At 41.8% G+C, this 27760-nt stretch overlaps 1 protein-coding gene across 2 annotated transcripts; it reads right to left on the bottom strand.

The window, feature by feature from the left end:
- PDZD2 (PDZ domain containing 2) lies at window positions 1-27760 on the bottom strand. Of its 2 annotated transcripts, none has more exons than XM_010725298.3 (12): window positions 27585-27760; window positions 24592-24673; window positions 23565-23668; window positions 22655-22811; window positions 20734-21524; window positions 19405-19549; window positions 13978-17554; window positions 13199-13316; window positions 9505-9606; window positions 6996-7266; window positions 4955-5089; window positions 1-4261 (listed from the first exon to the last, which is right to left on the bottom strand). In XM_010725298.3, the coding sequence occupies exons 1-12, from the start codon at window positions 27729-27731 to the stop codon at window positions 4095-4097; spliced, it is 5796 nt and encodes a 1931-aa protein (XP_010723600.1). In that variant the 5' UTR covers window positions 27732-27760; the 3' UTR covers window positions 1-4094. The 2 variants fall into 2 exon arrangements, with proteins under 2 accessions (XP_010723600.1, XP_019465888.1); XM_019610343.2 differs by having other exon boundaries at window positions 22655-22814.

Raw genomic sequence — 27760 nt, forward strand, 5'->3', positions numbered from 1 at the left:
TAGAGGAGTACTAAGGATACCATTTATTTCCAAAATCACTAAAAAAAAACAAAACAGTTTATGGCAACACAGATTTACATAACAGAGACAGCAAATTGGAAAATGTACAATCTATTTTATGTTATTGCACTCGCTGGTTATAATATACAAGTCATTTAAAACAGTTTTCATTAGAAGAAGTTTTATTCATATAAATAAAAGTGTAAATATACAGTATCATACAAGAAGTGTGTCAGCCTAATACACAAAATCTAACCTACAGTGGGATCCCTATTTCTCACATGATCTAGCCTACTCCTCATCGATATTTCCACATGTACAATTACATACTCTAAATGTAGAAGCAGGTGAACATTCCCACCTGGGAATGGTTCCTTCAGATTTTCACAAGAACCACTGCAGAACATTTATAAGGGTTAATTTTAAGTGAGGGGCAACAGAAAACCTGAATCACTCAACAGTTTCTTAACACATATCTGTCTCAATTACTTTTTTAAGCAAGAAAATGATCAGATATTGTTCCCTCTCTAACTTAGGCCTAACCTCACAGTTCCTCTGTTTTGTTTTTCTGTTGTTATTGTTTTTTATTTTTTTTTAAATACAGATGTAATCCCCAAAGAAGCTGGGAAGAGCTCCCAGGTACAAAAGCCTGCAGAAGATGCCACTGCTGTACCACACCAGAGCCTATTCTCATATCCAACGTGTGCTCCAAGCCTAGGAAGCAGCAAAACCTCCCACTAGACCTTTATCTAGAAGCAAACTCACTTCATCTGGCACGCCTTCAGGTCCCCAGTAAAAAAGCAGTGGACCAACTGCATTATTTCATCATGATTTTTGGTCTATGAAAATGCAGTTGTGAGTCTTTGGACAGTGGCTGCTCTCCTAGAGCTTGGTCAGCCCTCAAGTGTGGCTAAGAATCACCGTGGGTCTGACATGCAAACAGTGAGGTCAAAATGTCTGTGAACTTAATGAATACTGATGAATTAACACAATTTCCTGTGTCATTCTGCTGTGACCAGGCTCTCAGAAAAGTAAGCTACTTTGCCAGATGCACAACCGATGGTTCTCTACATCTGCTTGCTTCACCCACCCTTTCTGTAATAGATCAGGCTAACATTCTGTAAATCCTGGGGCTTTTATGGAGAGTGTCACCCCAACAGAAACATCAGGAAATGCCACTGTAACCATATCAACACCAGGAGCACTGGTCAAAGTGTTTTCTGTTCCTTCACCAAAAAAAAAAAAAAGTTTTTTCAGGAACAGAAACAATGAGGGTTAAATACTATTCTTTTTCTTGCTGCGAAGTTATTAGAGAAGTAAATAATTCTACCCATATTAAGTATCAGACTTAAAATGTTAAACCTATCTTTAAATTATCCCCACTACTGAATTACACACAGAACTCCCCACCTCTCCTTGCTGTTACTCATCCAACACATATCTACATGCATGTAAAATAAAATACTAAACAGTATTCAACTACTGAAAACCAAAAGCCTTCTAAATCACTCACAAAGAACAGTATCTGCAAGTAAGTGTCTGAAAATATTCACCACGTATCATTTTAAGACATCTCAAATTAAGTTTGCTTTACAAAATGAAGACTTCATCTTTGAGCTCACAATGTATTGGGAGAGTGCCATATGACCTCCTGGCACTGTGACCTCAAAAATTTTCAACTAAAAAATATCCCCATCATTTCCTAAAACTTATTTGTGATTTAGCACATTAAAGTAGCAAAAAGTCGGTACTGCACTTGAACGTGTTATACATATACAGGTACATATTTACTACGCTGCATTAAATTCCACATGCATTTTACGTATCTACTATACACGCTTCTACAATCAGATTTTGGTCACTCCTGAACAAGGCCTACCCACTTAATCATCACTGCCAAATGTCTTCTCCCTGATTTTTCAGGGAAGACGCAAAGCTAACCTCTTTTATCCCGGCCCAGGCCTGCTGCCCCAGTGTGGGGCTGACCCCAAGTGCTGCACCCTCCCAAAACCTCCCCCACAAGGATGGGACCAAAGGTGAGAAGTGGTCCTGGCAGAGGAGCTGAGCTTTGTGGGGTCACAGGAGACCCAAATCCACCTCACTGACCCTGAATGCATTCCACAGAAATCCTGCTGGCAAAGCAGCTGTAGGACTATGGACACTATTGCCTTTCACGTAACCAAAATTTGCATCTCTTCCTAGATTCTTGTGCTCATACATGTCATCGAAAGAGATTAAAATATGTTTGTTTATAGGCAAGCATTGCACAGGTTTCCTGCTCACTTGGTCTCTGGCTGCCCCACAGAACTGAATTTTATTCTGCCTGTCACGAGTTGCTGACTGACACAGCTGCCACAGAAATGAGCAAACCAAGGGTCCACCATCCTGGAAGCAACTGATCCAAGCACTGTGAATAGAGACATAAACAGAGTAAATGATAGAACGATCTTGGGGTACAGCCAAGTGAGGAGCCCAGGCCTTCTTATAACAACTACACAGTGTCTTGCCTTACTACGACAGCAGGCAGTACTTCAGATTTGGACTGGCTCCAGGCTCAGAGCTCCTCACCCTGGGCTTGTTGGCTACAAGTAGGGCTCCAGCCCAACTTGACAAACAACCTGAGCACTCTGGAACAAACAACTTGTTCTCAGCTGATAAGGATGCTGGCCCATTTCCTCTTCTATCTCTTTTATGTTGTTTAGCCATCCCAGACATAGGAAGAGAAATAGCACAGTCTAATCTCTCGCACTCATACATTCTCCTCCCTGTAGAACAGACTATAAATAACACTCAGCAGCATGGCCCACTAGGAGCAGAGGTGAGAAAATCCCAACTGGAGCACCTGTAGCACTGCAGCCCTTAGTTTTCTCTATCTACAGCATGCTTCTCCCACCCATGCTAATAGTTTTCAGTCTCACCATCCAAAACCCTCAGCATCAGCCCATTTCTGATGCAGCCAGAAGCACTTATGCTTTGCACACACATACCCCCTCCCACACAAGAAAAAAATAAATACTGAAGAGGAAAGGAAAAAATAATTAAAAAAGTTAATAGCCACCATAAATATGGCCAGTTCAGATTTAATCTGTTAAAATCCACATCCTTAGACCACCATTTTCCAGTTTGAGTATTTCAAGCTGGGCAACCTTCAGCCTCTTGCAGCCAAATAAAAGCAGCCTGGCTTTCAGACGTACTTAGCGATCGCTGAAGTCTGTGGGATCTGCAAGTGCTCAGCACTTGGAAACTGCCCTTCTTTTAAAAATATATGTGTATTTAAAGGTGTCTAATGTTAGAAGTCTAAATTTGAAAATTCAATCCCCAAGTTTTATCACTCCCAAAAACTAACAACTCAGCCTACACCTTGGAGGACAGTCACCTAATATTAGGACTCGATTTTCTTGCTCACGGATTTCTGCTGATTTATTGCCAAGTGCTTTTGTATACAAGTTGCCCCTGAAGGCAGATTCAGTTATGGTAGATTCTGAGTTAATTCATCAGTTTTTAGAGGATTCTTCCCCTTTGCAATAAAATGCTCACTTTAGGCATAAAAGTTGTGCAAAAATTATATGTTTCTTTTGTCATGCACTTTAAGCAAAACTGCACTTAGAAGAATAGAGTGAGATTGTTCCAGACATTCTCTTATTATAACAAACAAGGACCAGACCCTAAGTAAGTGTCCTGAAGTCAGATTATAGCTAAGCAATACAATACAGTCTAAGTACTCATCCTTGTCAACAGGATGGCAAATGACAAGTTGTACTCGCAATGCTCTGCAGATACTAAGAATATGAGGGACAGGCACAACATTATTTCTCAGTCAAAATACTTTAAACCAAACTCAGTAAAGGTGTTGAAGTTCCACTAAAACTGCCACATCATACAAAAAAAAATATCTCTAGTGTTTGGTTTCCTTCATTCTTGATAAACAGGAGTGATTTTAGACAATCATCACGCTCTTGCTCAGTGGTTCTCCAAGGCTCTTAGCACCTCTTTGTAAAGCATTAAGACACTTCTGTGGCGTTAGAAACAAAGACAGCTTCTAGCCAGCTTTAAATGCTTTGTCTTAGCAAGTGTGATTAGATGTAGCACTTCCATCACACTGAAGTTCTGTGTTTCCTGACGAGTAACTGAACAGGGCCTTCTGGCACAGACTTAATGATGTTCCAGGCATCGTAATGCATGAGGCCAAGTAATGATTTTCCACTAACAGCAAGAATCTCATCTCCAGATTCTATGTTTCCAGCTTGCTCTGCAGCACCACCTACAAGCAAAACAGGAACAAAGTCAACGTAAATAAAAAATTGCTTTCCACTGTGACAAACAGCAACTAAGTCATTCTTCTAGCAGCAGTAATTTCCATAAATGTCACTTCGCTCAGCTCAGCTCTTGCAATCTATCAGTAAGTTTACTATAATGATAGTGCAACTTGAAACACTGGCCACAGTCACTCAGGGAGAGAAAAAGGACTGTATCTATAGATATATATAAATGAGTTGAAAATTAAACATGTCCTTCCCTCTCAGAATCAATTTTGAAAGAAAACAAATACATGCATGGAAATTGATAAACAATTCAGAAAACAGCACTTCCACCTTTTTTCCTTGCTGAAGGAATGTATCACTGGAAATTAACCCTGTACAAATGCTGAATGCCCTCAGTTTCATTAGGTTTAAACTTCTCAAACCACTATGTACAATAATGCTGCTGTAATGTCATGCTTACAATAGCAGACAAGTCTAGGAAGCAACTGTGTCATAATAAGTAAATCAGATTGCTGAACAAGCACTTAGTAGTAGATGCAATCTCCAGACATTCTCAGGAGTATTTTTTTTCTAATGACTTCTTTGTTTACTAAGTGGTAATAGTCAGTAGACACATGCCTGTTTAAAAAATAAATAAATAAGAAAAAAAGAAAACTGTGTTAATATCTGATCTATTTTCATGTTTGCAGTACCTTTAAATATTCTTTTTACAAGCAAGGGCCTGTCTCCAGCAATAGAAGCTTTTCCACCATCGAGACTGAAGCCCAAGCCAGCAGAGGTTTTTAATAATTCAACACAGATGACATCATTCATGTCCAGGTTTGGATCTGCAACAGAATACACACAGCATCTTGTTATGCATTTAACAGTAAATTGCAGTTTGGGTTTGGCTGGGTTTGTTTTTGCTGCAGTGACAAAGCCATTCAGAGTTCAGTCCATAGTGAAACTAGAACATGTTGTCACCTAGCTCCTCAGAAGCGTATGTGTATCATTGCTGCCGTGAAGGACTGACAGCAGAGAGCACAATATGTGCACAGACATTTTCATTTTGCATGGGCAACAGAAGTCCATCAAGGCATAGAAATTGAAGCTGAACTTAACAAAGATTTTAAACGTCATCAAAAGAATTGAAAAAAATTGCGCAAGCACTGTGGAGAACATTTTCTTTTGTTTCCCGTTCATTATCCAAGGAGTTCCACCTTTTTAAATAACAGCAATAAATAAGACATTACATTAAAAAAAAAGTATGCTCCATCCTCCTAAGAGAGAGTTTGTATGCACTCACTAGTGTGAATACTCGTTTCTGGTCTTACGTCTATGGAAATAATCATAACTATCAGTCAATAGATGTATGCTGCTTCCTAAGTCTTAGACATTTTTAGAATGCAGTAATACTGTAGCTGAAATAAATTATGATTTTCTTTAGAAGGAAATAAGTCTACAGTTTTGGAAAACAGGACCCTCTGCCCTGCGTGAACGTAAAAATCCTGCAGCCTGCAACATCACAAATGACTGTTACGGTTACTTCAAACAACTCCAACTGTTATCTGGAACATCTGGAGATGAGCCTTGCCTCAAAGGATGGAGAGACACTCCTAACAATCCAGTGCTGTTTGTGAGAGAACGTTGCCACCTAGCGCCGGCACACCGCGCTCTGCATGCGCCACTAAGCAGATGTAAAAGGGATTCTGAAGTCATTATATGTAGTGCATCCAGGGGAGTAATTACTGAAAGGATCTACAGAGCATTCCCTATTTCTTTAATCTGTATTATAAAGCTGTACTACAGAACCCAGTGAAATTTTAAGACAATAAAAACTGCAACAGAAAAAGAAGGCAAGAGCCAACAAAAAAATCCTCTAAAGGCTGTGTCCAGTGGGTTCAAAACACGTGAGAAGCAGCTCCTTTTCTGCCTTCAGGATGCTCTGAGGTGTATGCCTGGTACTGACCAGGGAGCAGGGGAAGCTGCATCACTGGGGCTGTCAGCAGTAACCACTGCCCACTCCATCCAGTGCACTGCTGTGGGATGGGAGCAGGTCAGCGCTGTGCTCCTGAAGCAGCAGTATACACTCAAGACAGTACAAAAGTTTTGTGCCTTAATTCTACAAAAATCTGGGGTATTTTGAATGGATTTCTCAAGTGCACGGAATTGTTGCTTTGTTCCCAAGCAGGGATTACTACTGTCACTGAGAGCTGCTTAAAACATTTAGTCCTGGTTTCCTATGGGATGGCTGCTTTGAAATCGACTTAGGTCCTTTTACCCATTTATTATAACATCAAAACCATTTTTGCTTTTTCAGAGAAATAGTATAAAATGTGTTACTACAGAGCAAAGTAAAGGTTGGTGTCCAACGAGTTGGACAGCAAGCCGTGATTTCATTTGTAGGTTGATTTTTGTTATTGTTGTTGTTTTCTTGCTCTAACTAGTGTTACTACTATAAAGAAATTTATCGTGGATCACAGGAATATACAGAATCACTAACTGTAATTGAATCGTAGATGTCCTTCTAGGTTTCTGTCTAGTTACGATATTTCAAATAAAAATACAACAACATCAACCAAAAAAATCTGCATTTGGGCTCCAAAGTGAACAAATAAAATTTAGAAGTAATTTCATTTGCTCCCTTCAATTACATAAGGCACGGACTCTTTTAGTCTAAAACACATGGACATTTTCCCCTTCAGTCTGCTTTGCAAAGGAATCCTTCCAAGTGCTCTTGGACAAAGATCATACCTGTTCCTATTTCCATGGAAACATCCTTTCCAGACCCCACACATTTTCTGCCAGTAGCTGATATCTCAAGTCTGGAGGAATTGTTTGCTTTGTCTTTTTCCTTCTGGATGACAATGACCGCATATTTGTGCAGTCTCGCCTGATGGAGCGCATTCAGGACATCACCATGGACTGAATTTTCAAGAGACTTGCCATTGATTGACAGAACAAGATCTCCTCGCTGGATAGTCCCTTCTTGAGATGCCACTCCCTTGGAAAACACTCTGTGGACCTACAAGAAAAATTTTACCTTAGGGACACATTCAGCTCATAAGCACATGTAGTGAACACAGAGACCCCTACTATCAAAGTTCACAGCTGCTGTCCACTGCCCGGGTGTCAGGCCCACAGTACTTGCTCTTATCATCAGCTTCAAATACAAAGTCTACGTGGACAAGAACTGCACTTTGGAATAGGGGGGAATGCATGTTACTACTGCACGGTCAGCTCTATACCAAAGACAACCAAAACCAGTTAGGGAATGTAGTGTCACAAAGCACTTATGTGCTTTCATTGACTTTCTCAAATGCCTTCAATGAGCAGTAACTTCAAATAATAAGCTTCAAATAATTTCAACCTAATACTAATTTTGAATGATCCACAGGTTATCTAGACATCCATATTACAGCAAACTCACCCAGAATAGCACTGCACTGTGTTATACACACTCCCCAGATTCCCAGTGACTGGAATCCAGAGCAGTTTTCAAATAGCCTTTAAAGTGATGCACAGCATCTGTGCACAAAAAGGCTCTGACTTACTGCTGCTATACAGTATTTAATTGCTCCTCTTTATTTGTCTGATCAAGTACCATGTGAGTGGATGCAAAAGGATGATTTAATGGCTCAAAACACGTCTTTTCTAGAGGACATAAAATATTCTATTCAGAGTGGATTAAAAAAGAATAAACTCCAGTGAGCACAGCTGAGATTCATATGGGTGCCACTGACAGAAAGGGACTGACAACAGTCATGACTTGTTATTTAAAGACTTGCCTACCAAGCACTGTAATTTATCAGCCAAAGCACCATTTCCCATGCAATATGGTTCTAGGCCCACTGGACAAAGGCTCAAGGCATTTGTGGACACCATTCTGCATGGCATGTTCTGTAGAAATTTCTCTGCTTTATCCAAAACAACAGCAAGAGTCAGAAGCCTTTTGACTCCTTCTCCCTCCTGTTACAGGGCCCTGCTTAGGCTGTGGAGTCTCCTTCTCTGGAGATATTCAAGACCTGCCTGGACACCTACTTGTGTGACCTGGTGTAGGCAGGGGGGTTGGACTCGATGATCTCTGGAGGTCCCTTCCAGCCCCTACGATTCTGTGATTTTGTGAAACACCTGCTGCATTCAGGTTTTGGAAGATAGATTTCCACCCAGCCCAAGTAAGCATCCAGAGCTGGAATCACCGCTTCAATGACAAATGTAGATATTCAAATGCAGGTAGTAAGTAGAATATGGAGGTCATGCCCAAAGCATCTGCTGCCTTCCCACACGTGCCCAGACTCCTCAGGTACTTCAAAGCTCATTAGGCTTTTCAATTTCTGCACCCAAGTGTGGGCAGAACAGCCTATCTGAGCAGCTCAGCACCCAGAGACAGGGAACGCAATCTTGGTAGCCAGAGAAGTGGAGCCTTGTCCCTAAACTGTTACCATGTTCTAATTCAGAGACTGCTAAATGTAAAGTACATTTATTTATACTGGTCATAGAGCAAATACCAGAACACTCCCACTTGAGTTCCTGCACCCTCCGAAGATGAGGACATACCCTTCTTCTAGTCTCAGCACTTAGTGGATTGCTCTCTTACAGGACAGAATTTAAAAGCACATCCTGTGCAAATAAACTGTCACACAGGACACTGTCATTGGGCATTTTTCTATCTCGCTGAACTCTTTTTGAACAGTATTTCAACTTTTTTCATTTGCTTCAAAATCACTCAATGTCACGAAACATTCTTGGTTCATAATGCTGTATAAAATGCTCTTTAAAAAGAAGAAGAAAGGAAAAAAAAACCCCTCACTTAATTGACATCCAACAGTTTTTACTAACAGTAAAACAAATCAGTGAAGAAGAATCCAGAATGCTTGCTCAGGTCTGAAACAGTCACTCTCAGGATTTGCCAAAAACTTCAACAATTTTGCTGCACAAAATTTCCTTTCAAAGGCTGGAAATACAGATTTCTTCTAAAAGGCTGTATGCATGCAAAATTTTACTTATATGCATAGGATTCAGACTACCCAGTAGCATAGCAGTTACACTTTCAAAGACTGAAAACATAATTGGCATCCATCTCCAGTAATGAAAATTACGGTACCCAGACACTCCCTTCGATTTCAGTTGCAGGCAGCACGCAGCTGCCTCTGAGAGACACTGTTTTAAGACTTGCAGCAGTCTTGATAAATGAGCACTTGATTTAATCACCAGCATGCTTTAAAACGAGCTTTGCAAAAAGATGACTTGCGTCATCACTTACTGTGACTGATTTCTGTTCCAGGTCTATTCCTCCAGCAACGCTAAATCCCAGGCCAGCTCCTTCTTCTTTACTCAGAACTACAAAGTATGCATCTTCTTTGCTCTGGCAGGAAAATGGGAGCAGAGTGGTAAGGGAATAAGGAGAAAAAATAAAAGCAAAGATCAAGACCAAGTTCCTGCACAAATCACAAACTTCCAGTACTCTCAGATTACAGCAAGTGAAAAAAAAACAAAAACCAAACAACTCAAGAAATTCAAACTGAGACATTAAATATATTTATATTTCTGCTACAGATGAGTAGCAGCTCTGTACGAAAACTCAGGTGACACCAGAGATTTTTTCAGTCAGTCAAAGGCTAGAATGCAAAGTCAAAATTATGGTAGTAGAAGGGTATTACACTTTGTGCAGCCTAGTTTTCACAATCAACTTCACTTTGCTGGATGTTTTGCAGTATAACTAGATACTTCCCATACATCTTTAGTACGAAACACTATATTTTCTATGTTATTACTAATACTTTTGTCCTATTTCTCCTTTCTCTTGAAAAGCAGTTTTGGCAGCTGCATCAACCTCTTCTCAGCAGTGCTGGGCAATCTTGCAAGGGGCAATGATTACAAATCGCAACTTGGGAAGATGCAGTGGTACAGCTATTTACTTTTGAGATGGAAGTAATGAATCCATTAGTGACTGAAACAGGACTAAGCTGTGCTGTAGCAGAAAGGAGCACATAACACAGAAAAGGAACTGGCACTGGTTTGCACCAGAGTTGAACTTGGCTCCAGATCAGCAAGAAGGTGTGAAGTTGAGTTCTTTGAAGCGATGAGCTGCTGCCAAAATGCAGATTTTGCAATGAGAGAGAAGCAGTTCTGTCCAACAAGTCTGGTACCATTTTCTGAATGGTTATTAGGACAAAAACAGACATTGTTACAGATGCTCCATTTTGCAATAGAAGGGAGATCTGATGGAGAAGAAAATAGAAACTGCTTGTGGGGCAGAGCACCAGAAGCAGGGATTGAAAAGCAGGACTCTCATCTTTTTCCTGGGAACCTATCCAACATTAAACATTTCCAGAAGCTGCCAACACTAAAATTAATGGCACATCATTAGAAACAAACTTCTTAATCTATTTAGCATTAAATGACATATTCAACTCATTAAATCCAACATTTTAACTCAGTGCTTGCCTTCAATTTCAGTGCAGAAAGCACAGGGAATTGCAGATTATTTCTGCTGCTTGGTGAGACAATATGAATTCTTGGCCTCTGTGTGTGCATTTTGCCAAATAATGGTCAAGGAAGACTTTCTGCATTAGAGGCATCCCTGCAAAGCACATGAGAAATTGATGCCACCCTGCTTCACACCACTGATCCATGAGGGCATGGGAAGAGAGGAACAGTCAGGGATGAACACATTAACCCACAACCTTTTGTAGCTGTCAAGACCTTCCTCACTCATACTCAAACAAGAACAGCTTTACATTAGCCTGGGTATAACAGTGAGTCAAATATCTAGCTTAGCCTCCTTCCACAAAGTGCTCCGAGAGTAACAAACAATTGTATCTTTGACCATTAAGTATTGAAGCATTTTTGTTTAAGAGGTCATGTTCTTTCCTACCCTTTCCCTCCCCCACACTGGTGTGTCTTCGCCTGGAATACTGGGTGCAGCTCTGGGCTCCACAATTTAAAAAGAGGTCAAGATGCCTGAAAGCATCCAGAAGAGGGCAGCAAAGCTGCTCCAGGGGAAGTTCAAACTGGGTATTAGGAAAAACTGCTCTATCACGGAGGCCAAATACTGGAATAGGCTTCCTAGAGAGGTGGTTGATGTCCTGTACTTGCCTGTGTTTAAACGGCATTTGGATAATGACCTTAAATTATATGTTTTAAGTAATGGTCTGACAGTTGGAACTCAGTCTTTGTAGGTCCCTTCCAACTAAAACTATTCTATTCTATTCCTATTCTATACTGTAACTTAATCTCCTTACACTTTCAGAAGTGTTAAGGGTTGTGTGATGACCACATGCCCCAGGACAGTCAGCAAGACTAACTGAACCTTGGTTTCCCATTCCCAAACATGTGCCTTTCCTCCTTGTCCAGCCCTTAAGTGAGTCCTTACAAGCATGTGTAAAATTGGGCAACACATCAGCCTATTCCTTTACTTGGCCACACAGTGGAAGCACAAAACCTAGAGTGATGTGCTGGGCTTTGAGAAGGGTCAGTACGATCAGACATCTGAGAAGTAAGCCAACACAAAGTAGCTCCCTACAGTCTGCAGGTAAGTTATTGCCATAGAATTTCTGAGGAACTTGCCCAGTCTTACAAAAGAAATGAGCAATGTCATATAAAAGAACTCAAATCTTTAGCCTCTCCATTTAGCCTGTTCATCAGATGACCAAAGATCTGATTTTTAAAATATATATTATTAACATTTACCGAACACCAGGAGTAAATTCAGAACCGTCCAGAGCAAAAGATAATGATAAACTCTTCCTGGAGAAGCTCCTTCTGAATCAGACAGTCTACCTCATTTTTCAGCAATTGCATAAGTACGAAGAATTGTCCTATTGTACAATTAAACCCACCAGTTGACTAGCATAAAATTTTCCAGCATGTGTGCCATACTGGGCTTTAATATGGATAAGAAACTATGCAGACAAGGAGTGCATTCCAAAAAGCATTTACTGTTATAAATATTTGAGTTCTCAGATTTTGAGAAGTGGCATAAATAAATAATGTCTCCAATACTCCATATAAAATATTTTAAAGAACACTTGATTACTTTTGTCCAGAAGTACAACCCAATCCTAAATTCTTCGGTAAACCTATCAAACTGCCTTGGCTCACAAAGCTCTTGCGATTTGCAAGCTTTAGTTACGCTGTCCTTGGAAGGATGTAAAGCTGGGTATTTTGGGGAGGTCTTGTTTCCCTCAGTCCATTCTATACTCTGTGAGTTAAGACTAAGAAATACTCTAACTGCAGCTCAGCCAGCAGTTATGCAGACCAGATGGCAGTTTTCCCTCTAGTACTGTCATTATTTTATCAACTTCAGCTCTGATTCAAAAAGGATGTGGACATATCCCAAAAACACACACACTGCAAAGAGGGAAAAGGACATCCTGGCAATCATTTCAGTTCAGAGGCCTTCTTCATACATCTAAGTAATGAAGAAGGTTACCTCGGTGCAATACGTTTCCACAGAAAAGAGCACAATGTGCACAGTGGTACAAGTCCTCCATCAGATGCTTTCTGGCACTCTAAGCCACCAGTTTCTGTGATCTTGGCTTCTAAAAAGAAGTGTTTGCTTCCAGAGAGGAACAGAGTTTCCCCTGTGTGGTGGGTAAAATGGATCTGACTATGATGGCTGGTGGAAAGTTAAATTCTGATGTGCAATTATTGGCAAACCAAGGAGGTTCTCAGCTTTAACAATGACTGGAGCCAATCTTCCTCACTTAAAATGTCTTATTGTGGTTTCTAACTGCTTTCACACTGGACAAACAAGATCCTTTTTTATCCAGAACCTACCAAAATATATTAAGGGTTTATAGTAAACATTCAAAAACCAGCAGTAGTAAAACTATCATCTACCATAACCTACTGCAGGATGACTGGAGGAACTCCTCTGGAAGGGATTTTTATCAGCCATTAAGAAAACCCCTAGAAATACTGCCAATAGTTTAGCTTCATCTTCAGGTTATTACCTTCACTTGTGCTTTGACTTCCTGGAGCATAGAACCAATGTCACATTTTGGTACCAGAGCTGACAAAACAGTCTGCAATTTTTGCTGGTCCAGGTTTGAGATGAGCAGCTGATCCAGGCTAAAACAAAATAAAAAAAACAAAACAAGAAAACAAACAAACAAACAAAACAGGAAAAAAAGGTTTATTTCTAGACTGTGTAGATATGTTTCAAGCATACAGTAAAATTTACATTACGGTAAGCAATCAAAGGGCAGCTCAACAGGAAGCAGAAATCTTGGGCATGGGTAAGAAATGGTGTTTGCTGGGAGAATGAGAAGGCAGAAAGAAGACAATTTACTACAGCTCTGAAAATCAGTCCCCACTCGACTCCCCACCTGCTTCCCAATGATTTTCGCAGACATTAACAAAACCAGGCAGACAGCTATTTTTGAACTCTACATATTTTTGAGGGCGGACAATAAGCTTGTCTGTCACCCCTCCAGGGTGGGCAGGAGGCAATGACTGCTGCATCACAACATGCCAAATAACAACCAAAAGAACAGTTAGAAGGGTCACATGAAATGAGCTCAACCTTGCCCAGATAAAGCATTCCTTCCCATACTGAAGAGCAGCTGCAACCAAACAACACTTCAGCAGCTCTGAAAATGCAGCAAAGCAAGAAAGAGTAAAGGAATTGGTGTAAGGGCCAAAGCTGAAATGTGCTTTCATCAGGAGAGGCTTGCAGGAATGGAATAAAATACTGCAGAAAAGACGGCTGATGGAAACAGCAAACACTGACCTGAGGGACCAGCTGTTTTCCAGGTGCACTGCATCTGGAGAGCCACCACGGGGTGCGTCGTCATCTGAGGCCGATCCCGGTGTCCCCGAGCTGCTGTCCCGAGGGCTGTCACTGCCCATCCCCCCTGCCTTGGTAGGGCTGTCCTGGCTTGACAAGACAAAGGATCTCCGGGGAGTGATTTCCAGCTCTGTTTTGAAGCAGGCAGGCTGGGGAGGCCCTGAGAAGCCCTCACCACATAGCTTGTCCAGGTCAGGCATGCTGAGTGCCCTCAGTTCCCGCAGCCTGGAGCGGGACAGAGGCAGCCGGCCCAGAACTCGGCTGCGCCGCACCTGCGAGGCCACGGGGGGAAAAGGAGACTGGTCTGCCCCAGTGCTGCACTCCTCACCCCTCTGGGGCTTTCCTTCCTTCATGACACCCTCCACTGCACGTGTTGGCTCTGTGCTTATGGGTGACTTGGCCACGGTGTCAGCTGGCATCGGCGTGCTGCCATAGGAGCTCAAGCTGCGCCGCAAAGCACGTGGCGTGTCAGCGGGGCTGGATGCAGTGGCCATCCCACCGCATGACCTCCTGCCAAGTTGGGACCGAGTGGCCGAGTGGATATTGATGGCCTTTACTATGGGTCGGTCGAAATTTGCCAAGTTTTCAAAGGATTTGATCCTTTGTTTGACAGAAAAGGATGAGGTAGGTTCGTGTGGCCAGTTCAACTCGTAGTAGTAGTAGCTCCTCCTAAAACTCCTCAGTTTGTCAGTGGCGGGGTAAGTAACATCACTGGTGGAGGGGGATGTGTCGTGGATCCTCTGGGAGCTTTTGGAGCTGTATACCTGCTCCTTCCCATTCTGGCCATTTGGCAGGGTGAGATGCACCATCTGTAACGGACCCATCACCGCCTGGGGACATTTTTTGTCTGCAGCATGGCCCTGGGGACCTTGTGCAGGCTGAAGCTCCACAGCATGGCAGTTCTCCCTTAAGTGACCAGATAACTGGGCTGGCATCGAGTATGTCCTTGTCACAGGTTTTGATAAGCCACAGAGATTTCTGTCTCTGGCAATATCTACTTTTGAGAAATACGCTGTGGTCCCCATCTCTTCAGTCAGTTGATGCATCTCTGTGTTCACCTCTTCATTTTTCTCCAGCAATGGCAGTTGCAAAAATGGTGCTGGTGAGGAAGAGGCAGAAGATGAGGAAGAGGAGGAGGAGGAGGAGGAAAGCTTCACCTCAATGAAACTGCGCTGAATCTCCTGCCCTTCTTGCTGCTCCAGCTGAACTGCAGGAGACCTCAGTGAAGAAGAGCCTCCAGCTGATGCTCCAACATTTTGCAAATCTAACTGCCTAATGTCATCTGCACTATAGATGCTCTTCATTGTGTTCAGGTTCATTCCAGAGTTCTCAGTTCTCTCTTTCATATATTCAACTCTTGTTGCCCCTTGAGGGGATGAAGCAACTTTGGATTGACTTCCTCTTGCTCTGAAATCATCCACCTTAATACTCTTACCCTGACACACTGCAGGCTGCAAGGAAGCTTGCTTTTCTTTTGGCTTTCCCCATGCCTGCTGCAGATCCGTTAGCTGCCCACACCCACCACATTTCATTTCACTGCATGCTGGTGGGCTGCTGGTGCCATTTAGGGCAGGCAGAAGTGAATCTTCAGAAATGACCAGAGATGGTTTATTTTCCAGCTCAGATTTCAGAGTCTTTGAGGCTGCTGAAATGCTCTTGCTCAGATCTGGATTTGTAGATGAGTTACGGGGCAACAGTGCTTTCTTCCCCAAAAGTTTAGGAGACAGCTGTGGAGATATAGAAGTCCTTTTCTGATCAGCCCCACTGATTTTGGTAAGATTAACACTGGAAGAATCTGAATTTGTCTTTGCTTTGCTTTTGATAGTGAAACCTTTTAGCTTTGGACCTCCTTTGGCCTTCTGGTTATTTAAAAGGGTTTCCATTATACTTTTTTGTACTATTCCCTTAGACTCCTGGCAAGATTTTTTCTGCGAAGATGGGCTGTGCGGTACTGCAGCTTCTTTGCAGTGATTTGTGCCCGAGCTTTGGACTTTTCCATTTGAAGTCCTTCCTAAAGTCACACAGTTAGCTTTCTCATTTTTCCCTGGCAAGTCATGAGTTGTATTAGCCTTTGGATCTTTAGATCGGGAGGGAAAGGGAGACCTGAGTGATATTGCTCTTGCTGATGTTGCATTCACATGATTGCTGTCTGTTCTAGACAAGCTGGACACACTGTTGGTTTCTTTCTTTGCTAAGCAATACGTAACAGTGTGATTACAGTCATCAACCACTGTTTCACTTTCAGATTTGGATCTCTGTTCGTCATGACATCCTTCTTTCTCAGGCAAGTTGTTCTCCAAGCCACTGACATTTCTAGCAGAGCAAAAGCCAACTTTTTTGCAGTGCAGAGACCCTTTCTCTTCAACAGATTCACAGCATTTTATGTGTCCATTACTGATCCCCAGATCCACTTGTTCTTCTGCACTTAAGGCACCATTGTTGTGGAACGTGTAAACGTCAGGGACATCAACTGAATTCTTTAGGATGTTATTTTCTGGCAGAAAGATTGAGGAAGGAGAACACAGAGAAGCAGAGAACACTTCTGAACATGATGAGGGACACAAACTGGGACCACTGCAGTCTTCCAAGCCCAGTTTGCTGACACCTGACTCCAGTGACCCACACATCGCACAATCCTCAGTTTGCAAAACTTTGCCACCATAGTGATGTGGTGGTGCCAGTGAGGATGAACTTGTCACAGATGTAAGATGCTGCTCCTGAGAAGGCTTTTGCAGCTCATCGTTCAGGCAACAAATCTCAATTTGCTCATCATCTGACTCCAATACAGGACAGACTGCTGGGACATTAGCAGCAGTGCACGGGCCAACCAACACGTCACTAGCACTATCAAATGTTTCTGTGACAGACTCTGCATCTGAGTGAGAATCTTCTGCAGCCCCATACATAGACTTTGGAAACACGTCACTTCCCTTACCCTCTGGACAGCTTGCTGCAGGCAACTCATCCTCACTTAAACTGCTAAAATTCCTAGAATAGTTATTTAAAGAGTTTTTATTCACAGTAAAAAGTTTGCCTGTGTTAATAGAGTCCAACACAGACAGCCCCAAAAGCCCTTGTGCATTTGCTGTGCAATTCGTAGTCTTCTCCAGCAGCTCTTCCTTCACCCGACGTGGCTCAGAACCAGGGCAGCCTTCATCAGTCCCACAGCAGCACATTGTGGTGGACTCATCACGGAAGGGGCTCTCTGCTCGCGATGGGGTGCGCGAAGCCCTGCTCTCAGGAGCAACCATTTGGTTGAGCAAGTCATCAATATTGGTGACAGGCATGCAATCCTCGGCACGGCTGCTCTTCGTGGTACCTCTCTGCACATCTTTGGTCATGGCATCAGGTGGCAGTGTCATCCTCTCTACTGCACAGCCACCACCAGCATTTTGGAAACCTGCTCCTTCTTGCTTCCCAGTACTCAATTCTTCCTCAGCTGAGAAGATGCTGCTGACATCAGCTTGATTTTGAGTGTCTACTGCTGGAGGCAGGATGAGGTTTGTAAATCTGCTGACAGCTGCATCATGATTTAAAAGAAATAAGAATAAAAAAAAAAGAAATGCAAATTCTATCAGATGTAGGAAGTGATATAAAAAACACCACATTTTATTATAAAAATAGACACCCACGTACTCAGACTAGATATTTTCCTTCTTCCTTGCACTCCTCCTCTTCTATAATCATGTTTACAACAACTCCAATTTATCATAACCCTGCATATTTGAGTAGCATGCAAGAAGGATGCATCCACCCTCCCATCCAGGCCAAGCAGTCATAATGTGTTTAACTCTCATCTTTAAGATTTAAACAGTCAGGCAGCCAGCTACCAAAGTGTCAGTGTGCAAGAAGTCAGGCTGAGCAGTGCTGTTTCTCACTGCTTGTTTGATTAAAAACACCTCCAATTGGTTGCACAGAGTATACAAAGCCCTGCTAAGCAACCAAAGGTGAGCAGGTAACAGCGACAAGCAGTGTATGAACACCTTCACTCTGATCCTCCTGACTCTCCTGCAGGTGCTTAATGTGACATGCATGGGTGATGTTATACATGCATTAAGCACATTGGCTTTGTGAGACTTCTGGCACAGATCTTTCCACTCTTACAATATATCTTTACACACTCCTGGACAACACACTAAGCTCCCTGTCACTGCTGCACTTTAATATGTACCAGTTCACCCATAGCCCCAGTTCCTTAATTTTCACCAGTTCACCCCAAATATTTGCTTGCACCTTCCTCTACTGCTTCTGGGACACAAATCCATATCTAAGCTGTCTTCCCAAGACTGGTTACTACCAGAAGAGACTCAGAAAGTGCACGGAGAAGGAGGAATCCATCACAAAGTCAGCATCCCTTCCTGCTCATTCAAACACATCTGTATGTCTCTCTTATCCTTGAATGAACCTGCAGGACTGTCCACACTGCTTATCTTATGTACCTGTGTTAATAAAGCTCCAAGCTCATCCTGGAGCCAACAGAGGGGAACACATCCTCTCCTCTGCCAGAAAGGCAGAGCAAAAGGGAAGTAGAAGAGTTCCCTGATAAAGAAGTGCCAGTATGCCCCTACCCCAGTGCTGGTAGACTGCAAAAGGCAGAGCAATAAGGAAACATGAAAAGGACTCTGCCAAACCAGGAATTCCTTAAAGAACAACTGGAATTGAAGCATTTGGAAGGAATTTAGGCTCATGGGTATTAATAGGTACACAAAGAAGACCATAAGCTAGAATAAAGCAAAATATTATGTTCTTCCTGAATTTGAAAAGTATGCTTTTCTTTTTCAAACATTCACTTCCACACAATGAAATTTGTACAGTCTGTGGGGAAGCATATATTGCTGCACGAGCATAAATCAACCCTGAGCAGAAACTAAAGAAGTATCAAGTGCTTCAATTCAAACCAGAAAACTTTTTAGGAGATGCATGCAAATAAGCATTTTGATAAGATTCTGATTATCCTGGGTTTTATGACACAAAAAAGCATCTTATCTTCTAGCTGTCCATTCCCAAAAACACTGCTTACTGTTCAGCTCCTAAAAGAGACAGATGTAATTATAAAGGGTCAATGTACTTCCTGAAAAGACACAGTAGAAAAATGGGCTGTCAGTACAGGGCTGCTGCCAAGTTAACTCCAGGTATGCACAAAATGACTCAGACCTCAGCAAATGCCGACAGGAGGGACAGACAATGGGAGCTCTGAGCACTTAACATGGATGTAGGTTTCCTCCACTCATCGTGGCACCAGGGAGTACCTTGAAGCCTGGTTTGGTGATGAGGTGCTTTTAATTTGAATTAATGTGGAAAGAAGGAAAGCAGAAGATCAGACTGGTACTCATAATAAATGGTACAAAAGCAAAACTACTCTCTTCTCACCTGATGCTGTTTTCTGGATCTCCAGGGTTACAGATGTAGGAAGACACTGCATAAGCAAGCAGATTTCCTCATACGTCATCTTACTGACTGGGATACTGTTGATGGTGGTAATCTCATCTCCTACAGTCATCTTGCCCATTGATCCCTGATGCAATAACAGAACAAATGAAATTATAAATACATCTTTGCCATAGGGGAAAAGATTGCAGGGAACAATTTCTGGTCTACAAGCAACATTCCCTATTTCACATCACCACAGGGCACAGGTAGCACTGCTGACAGTTTTCCAACAAATAAAGAGCAGGCTGTGTCTTTGCCATGAGAGGAACTGACGACCAAACTCAACCAGGAAGATCAAAAGAGCTGCTGGGTTCTCTGAGAGATGAGTATCAGGATGGAGGACACAGCCACTTTCATTTAAATGGACTGGTCTGGATTAGACTTTCAAGACTGGAATACTGTCTACCATTTTTTGCTTTTCATGTAGGAATTACATCCCTGGTCAAAATCTCTTAGACTAATTAGACTCTCCTAGATTACCAAACTGAATAAGCTTTTAAAGTGAAAAAAACAGGTATGTTTCTCATCATGGTGTAATGTGACAGACAGAGATGTAGGAACAGAACCCAAATCCCCAAGTCTTACAGCCCAGTGTGAACTGCTGCTGAGATGCATCCCCTGTTAACACTAGTGGCCCTTAAATAAATTAAAAATGCAACATTGAACACTGTACACCATAACATCATTTTTCCCTTGTCTATGCTATTGTATCTAAAGTCAGCAGTTGCATGTCCAGCATGAAGCCAGTTTCCAGAAAACATATGCAAGTAAGAGATGCAGAAAAACAACACATTACTGGTACTACTATGGTACGTGGCAAATCTGGCCAGCAAGTAATACCTCCTGGCACCAGGTTTGTATAATAAAGGGATATATGCTCATAAAATAACAGGGAGGATATTAAAACACACATTTCAGGTTGCAACATGACTTCTGTCTTAAAAAGCACCAGGATTTCCTTATCCTGTTTCTGCCTCTGATAAAATGTAAGAAAACAAAGTAGTGCTTCCTCAAACTGTAACTTTGGAATGTGGATGAGTCAATCTCAGTATATCTGCCTTTTGCCTTTCTCAGTTTTGAACCAGCCAGAGTGCACTTCTGAATCAAATATTTCATTCAACAGGCCTTTCAGAACCATACGGCATGAGGACTTTTGCCCAGCAGCAATGCCTCCCTTGCTCTTTTTCTCCAGAGTCCACTAGCTTAACAATGATAATCCCTGCGAAGTGAAAGCAAATCATAACAAGACAATCCAAAAAAAATAACTACCCTTTCTGCTGCTCCACCTGGACGTAGCCCTGTGACAACAACTTTCAAGGGCATAGCCTGGATTTCCAAATCCAGGCCGAAAGACTCGTGCTCATTGCGTACCAGAGTGACAATTTCACCCTGGCACTGCCCAGTCCCATCAGGTGCTTCACACTTCTTGCTGTGAGGGAGCATCCTCGCAACAGGCTTGTTGTAAGAGCCATGCTCCTCTGTCCTCTGCCTCTGAAGACTTCTGCACTCGGTGCTCATCATGCTTTTCACTCTTGTAACAGCCCTGTGCTCCAGTCTCGGGGATCTCTTAGATTCAAGTTGTGCCTCTCGGAGTTCCCTCAAACTTAGGCTGCTGAGACGAACTTCAGGCACGCTAGAATAGTCAAATGCTATGATAGGGAAGAAAGGAGAGTCTATTTGGTCTGGCGTGCTGTCTGCAGACTCCATGGAGCTGCTGAAGGCAGGGGAAGGTGTTTCTGTGCCAATATATCTAGATGAGTTGCTGTCCTGGATCTCCTCATCAGTTTCTACTGATGAGGTTGTAATGACAATGCCAGCATCCTCCTGGCTCTTGGCCCTCTGGCTTCTTTGCAAGTGGGAACTTTCATCATCATCACTGGCATCACCATCATAGAAGACAACCCTTCTCTGTCGATGAAAGGGGCTGCGAGCAGATTTGGGACTGTCACTGAGGATGCCAGGTCGGACAGACTCCACATGCTTGTTGTGAAGACAGGATGATCTCCCACTAGTTGAAGAAACCAGACCACTTGCTTTTGCCAATCCTGCTTCTCTAGTAGCTAGGAAAAAGAAGAAGGAAAAGAAAATGTTATATTTTAATTGTATTTATCAGTGATTTTTAATACCAAGCACATGACTGCAGCAGAGGACATGTGAACGTTTCCAGAGAAGTTCAGCCTCAGACAGCAAAAGCAGTTTTTTCAGTCTTCCTTCTAACTCCAGTACACAGGAAGAGCAATGGCAGACAGCTTCAGAATTTATGAGTAATTTCTGAAATCAGTTCATGACACATCTGGTTTTATTTTCAGTTTATTTCTAAATTATGGCTATCACCCAGAGAAGAAAGAGATGTATATGCTCATGCGCTCTTTACATTAAACATTTCTTTCACATCTTGCTTAAATCTAGGATGCTGTTTTTATCAGTTTACAGTGAGTGAAAAATGTTTTCTCAAAAAAAAAAACCAGAAGCACATGGCCATCAGTACTAAATTAAAGACTAATTAGCCTGAGAATCCTTTTCATATCATGTTTAGAAAGAACTGCATCTTACTTTCCAGAAAGTTCCCCCCAATAAAAAAATGATTTTTTAGCATGAAATAATAAATTTCCGGAGAAAAATTTGTAGAAGACAAAGAGATTACTAGACAAGCACAGGAAAGGGAGAATAAATATAATATCTTTGAATCAGAAATCAGGTGCATGACAGTAAGGAAATGAAAGATTCTTCCAGTCAATTACTATGAGAAGAAAGATAATGTGCAAAAAATCTAGTATCAACTTGAACATTTAATTGTTTTTACACTGCTAAACTTGGCATTTTGAATTTGTGTATTTAACGTAGCAAAGAACACTTTCATTTAAATGTAATCAATCAGATGATCATAAGCCATCTGAAAAAAAATCCCTGCAGCGTTCTCAATCTAGATTTGGCCAGACCAATCAAACGAAGACATTCTCAGAGCAGCAATTTGGACAAACTACCATGGAAACAGGCATTTATGAGCACTGTTGTAAACCTCTTCCATCTTCCAGAATTTTATATGATGAGCAGTGTTTTGCACTATGCTGCCAGGCATTTCCTATCAGCACAGGAATCACCGTAGCTCTTCTGTAAAGCAAATTAGTGCTCAGTGACTCTCCCTGCATTAACCAAATGATCAGGCATTTCCGTGGCTTATTCAGGTTACCAGGAAGAAGAGAGCTGTCATCCAGTAAGCTGCTTCTGTTCTTCTGACGGAGCTGTTCTTCATCACAGGAGCCAGTTACAGCATCAGAGAATGGGATGTGGCTCGTGCCATCATGCGAGAAGTACTGGGAAAGCTCTGCCTCGGAGCTGACGGATCCCTGCTGAAAAAAGCCAGGCTGGTGATCTAACTCCATCAATGCTTAAAGCATTGCTATGAGCAAGCACCACAATTTCAACACACATCACCTTTGTCAGCAAAGGAAGTTTAAGGCCAATTTAAAAAATAAGGGAATTGCCAGGATACTGAGGATCAAACTTTGGTGGCTGAAATGCATCACAACAACACCTTTCTGGCCGGCATAATAAAAGAGATTCCAAATCTTACTGATCAGCAGATATTCAATATACAAACCAGGGATGAAACTATTCTCCTCTGTAACTCCTTTATACACCTTCTTCACTTACAGAAGGGCTCAGTTTGTACTTCTGATCACTGATGTATGACTTCTTTATCTTTCCCCAAAAAAGCAACAGAGACTTCCCCATGGTAATGGCTATAGAGGGAGACCAAGCACTTAACCTTCTGCACACAGGCTTGGGTCTCTCCTGCTAATTCGTCCCTGTGTCAACAGGAGCTTCCTGCAAAGCAAGGAAGCATCTTCGAGGTGACAGGAGGTGGGAATCCACAGCTTTCTGTGCCACACTCTGCACATTGCTCCTGAAGACAATGATCACACCATCGGGAGTTTGCAGAGCTAGCATGAGAATTTAAACATGTGGCTTAAGAAAATAACACTTCTATGAAGCCCCTGCAACACGAAAGGAGGGTAGAGGTTTATTTTTGAGCGCCCTGATCAAGTCGCAGCTTCAGCACTTGAAGCAACCTGTTTTTATTGTATCTGATCCTTTACCCGGCTTGCTGGTTCCAGGAAGCGTTTCATCGTCCAGCTGAGGGGAGATGAGGTCTCTCCTTGTTTGGTCTTCACACCAGGAGATGGGGTCTTTTGCACAGTGCCTGTCGAACACAGCTTAGTTAGATGTCAGAAATTAAAGTTGTGGTCCATATATCCCAACAACCCCCTTCATTCACCATCTGAGCCTGCAGCTGTTCTTAATCCCACTTATTATCTGAACTGCCTTCATAAAACAAGATTTATTTAACATTTCATGGGCTTCTCCCTCAGATCAGGTGAAATATTACCAAGAAACACACTACACCCACCAGGCCCACAGCAGACCTATGAGCACAGGATGAGCAGGAGATGGTCTCCCTCCCCCGCAACCACAAAAGACAAGCTAGCAGTCACTTGGCAGATCTATTGCAAAAAGGGTCTTAGCTGACAGAGATATAAGGATAATCATAAATCTAACATTTCTGTCTGAAAATCATCTGGGTGGTCATTCTGCCATTGCCAAGAGCTTGCTTTCATCTCTAACATTTTAGGAAGTACAAGCTTTTGAATAATAATTAGAAAACAACAACAAAAAACAGTCAAACAAACAGCTAAGAATATATTTTGACATGAATCTAGGAACTGAAACAGTACACAACACATGGACCTTTTCAAATAGACACACAGACACTTTTTTGCCGCTGCTTTGCCCTCTACATGGATAAGTGTACAGAGGTGGAGTCCCCTGCTAGGACATTCCCCAAACTGATCATGAAGAGATGACAGACCAACCATCTCTACTTTGCCAGACTATGGCAACCTTGTGAAACCCAAAGCAAGCAACATGATCCCATAGATCTGATCCACTTGAATTGGATGTCTTTGCTAAGATTTTGGCAGTGGACAGGGTGATTTTGTCCTCAGAACCCGTCTGCTGTTTTGAGGGTTCTCAAAAAATTAAGGATGTTGATGAACCGAAGAGCATGTCCTTAAACATTCCCACATCTGGAAAAGGATAAATATTTAGGAGGAAACAGGCTGCTACCTGAGACATGAGAGGAGCCCGTGTCCTTACTCTCTCGGTGAGTAGTTCGTGCGATTGCTTCATCCATCTCCTGCTCAGAAACCTAATGTCCAGTGGAAGACAGAGATCAAACTGGGTAAAATAAACGAATACGAAAGCCTGACCACTTACCACTAGAAACAGGATTCACTTACGACATACTGCTTTTAAAGCCAGAATTAAGAAGACGTAGTTGAGAGCTCCTAAATCTCAATCCCCTGATCCAGACTTGATGCATCCAACCACTCTTCAGAAATTAGGAGGCAGAAGACAGCCAGTTTTATGAAGATAATGTCCAAGCACCATGTTGTGCAAATAAACAAAACTTTGCTGGACTTAAAGAAGTCAAATAAAGCCATTACAGTACAATTTTAACTCAATTAAACCCTGCATATTGATTTATTGAGAAAATACTACTTTAATATAAACAAAGACTGCTCTGTTCAAGCATACATCAGCAACAGAAGATACTGTATACTTAAACTACCGGAAGAATATCAGACTTCCCAAGATACTAGCTGTTGTTCTAATTTTAATTTCTACTTGCTTTCAAAAAGAGGAAAACCTAAACTGTTATCAGTAATAAATGTTCTTCTGGGTTAGGAATAAATATCGGTTTACCGTATTTGCTAATTTTCTCCTGAATCACTGCCATGCACTTAATTATTACTGGCAAATTCCATATAATTTTGTAACAGGAATGACCAGTCTGCAGGAGAATATATTTAAAAGCAGAAAGCAAGTTAATTCTCTCAGAAGCAATTTCTGCACACACTGCTTTACACGAGTTAAAATTCAGCATAAAGAGAGATGAGAAACTTGAATCTTTCTGAAACAGGAAGATTTGAAAGACTCCTAAGCAAACTCAGCAGTTTAAACATAGTTTAAACACCACACTTACTCGGAATAATAAGAACAAAGAAAATGTTGTGGTGTTTCTCTTGGATGTACATGAAAACACCAAAGTGAATGTATTCAGCAACTAAATTTACTGCGGACCTCTTGAGCCATAAAATGAGAGATTAAGTATAAAAATGTCTAAAACAAGAAGAGTCTTTGTAGAAATACATCTGTTTTCAGATTGTGGCATGACCTTTGCAGCAAACCAAAAGTCTCTGGGCTCCTGGGACACAAGGAGTCCATACAGGACATTGACCAAACCTGAGAATGTGCTCCAGGACCTTTACATAAACCACTGGGTACAAGATGCAGAACAAAGCATCAAAAAGGTGCTGAGCAGATGGCAGCATTTGTTTAAAGCTAAACAAAAATCCACAATTCTGCAAGCTCTGCCAAGTTTGATTCTTTAGCATCCTCCACACTTTAGGCAAATCAAACTCCTTCTATGGAGCGGGACAAGCAAATACTTAGCTACCATTTGCATGTTGGTGTACTATAATTAATTAATACATTAAAAATAATAAAACAACAACAACAACAAAAGAAAAAACAAACCAATAACAACAGACAAACACTTCTGTAGGTCCCCCAGTGCTGTCAGAGAAAGGATGACAGTGAAATGGGATAAACGTGGGTCCCCATACAGACACTCCTTCAAAGGTCCAACTATAAAGAGATTGCAGATTACCTGCGGTGGAAACGCCTCAGGGACCCTCCAGCTCAACTTCTAACTTTACTTAGTGATTTCTGGCAAAGGATTTGTTGTTATTTCGAATATCACTTATGAAAAACTGTAAGAGGATACACTTAATAGTTTCCCTCTGTTACTGACTAATGGTGAGCAGTTAGCCTAACTGAGTTCATCTCAGCAGATACTTGGTTGGGTCACTCATCGGCTTTCGAGCCACCAACAGATTGAGATGAAAAGAGGGAGCAAAGGGCAGGCTCTACTCCACGAGTTCTTATTATACTTATAGACTCTGAAAAGTCTATATGCCTTAGTAATGCAATCAAACAGACTCATCGTGCTGGCTCAGCACAGTATACAGACTCCCCAGAAATACTGTTATCCTAGGCTGCAAGCCCAAATCTTACCCCTTTCTGCTTACCTTTAACTAGCAGAACCAAGGCCTTTTTCTTTTTAGCATCACAAAGCCTCAATGGCCATAAACTCTGGGCAGCGTGACTCTATTCGTCTATTGTTTGCATATATAATTTAGCAGAAAATATACAGTTAATTAAAAAGTCAGAAACCTCACTTCTCCTAGCTATGGATTTATTAGGGTCTCTATTTGCAGTTACAAGTTCAAAAGTCAGAGCTCTCTGGACACACGAATGCAAATATTTTTACAGCTTCAGTCCTGTTTAAACAGGAAGGTTTTGTACATTCATGAAATTCTTTGAAATACTGAAATAAAAGAAGTTGTTATTCCTTATAGTTCGGCTAAAAGGGCTTTATCTTCTATCATCAATTTTTAAAAACTAATTTAAAATAATCACTCACTTTGTAAATCCAAGCTTATTTTCAAATTGCCCAGCACACATTTCACAGATAGCAGAACATTCCAGATTCTCATTTTTTAATTCCTGAAGGAAAACTTTGATGTTTGGGCAGACTTCGCTCTTTCAAAAGAAATATTCCTATTACTCCACTATAGTTAATCAATTCAATCTGTTGATAATTATATTCCTGTCCCTAAATTATATTCCACTCGCAGACACACAGACGGACTAAATGCAAATTAACTTTAAGGAGGAAGAGGATTTATGCCACGTTTGTGTTGACACTTGGTACGAATATGAAGAAAGATGGAAGCACTTCAGCTCAGTGGTTCCAGGAAAACTGCATCCAATCATTGTGTGAAGAGGAGAAAAGCAGCAGGGGCAGTTCAGCATTGCTTACAACTTACAAAACTGGAAGGCATCACCGCAATCCTTTAGCCTGACTTTTTGCACAATACTTGTCACAGAACGAACAGTCCAACACTCTTCATTTGCCACTTTCCTGGCAGCAAGAGTCAAATTGTAGCAACAGATGAAAAGAACAGAGATGCACAAACACGTTTTCTCCCTACCTTTGGGTTGGGATGCCGACTAATGATAAGGCTGACTGGCCCTGGACCGCATTCGCTCAGAATGGCGTAGGCTTCGCTCAAGGCTGCATGACGCAGGCTGACTGAATCTGCCTCCAGGATCTGATCACCCCGACTGTGGAGAGACATAAAGCCAGTTCATCACATCCGCCTTTTAC

The sequence above is a fragment of the Meleagris gallopavo genome, chromosome Z (genome assembly GCF_000146605.3).
Source record: "Meleagris gallopavo isolate NT-WF06-2002-E0010 breed Aviagen turkey brand Nicholas breeding stock chromosome Z, Turkey_5.1, whole genome shotgun sequence".
Taxonomy (NCBI): domain Eukaryota; kingdom Metazoa; phylum Chordata; class Aves; order Galliformes; family Phasianidae; genus Meleagris; species Meleagris gallopavo.

Coding starts and splice junctions, on each gene's coding strand:
- PDZD2 (XM_019610343.2), bottom strand. CDS start 27,731: ATGTCTCTCCACAGTCGGGGTGATCAGATCCTGGAGGCAGATTCAGTC. Junction 17,555..19,404: donor GATCCAGAAAACAGCATCAG/GTGAGAAGAGAG, acceptor ATCATGATGCAG/CTGTCAGCAGATTTACAAAC. Junction 7,267..9,504: donor TGGAACAGAAATCAGTCACA/GTAAGTGATGAC, acceptor TTTTTCTTGTAG/GTCCACAGAGTGTTTTCCAA.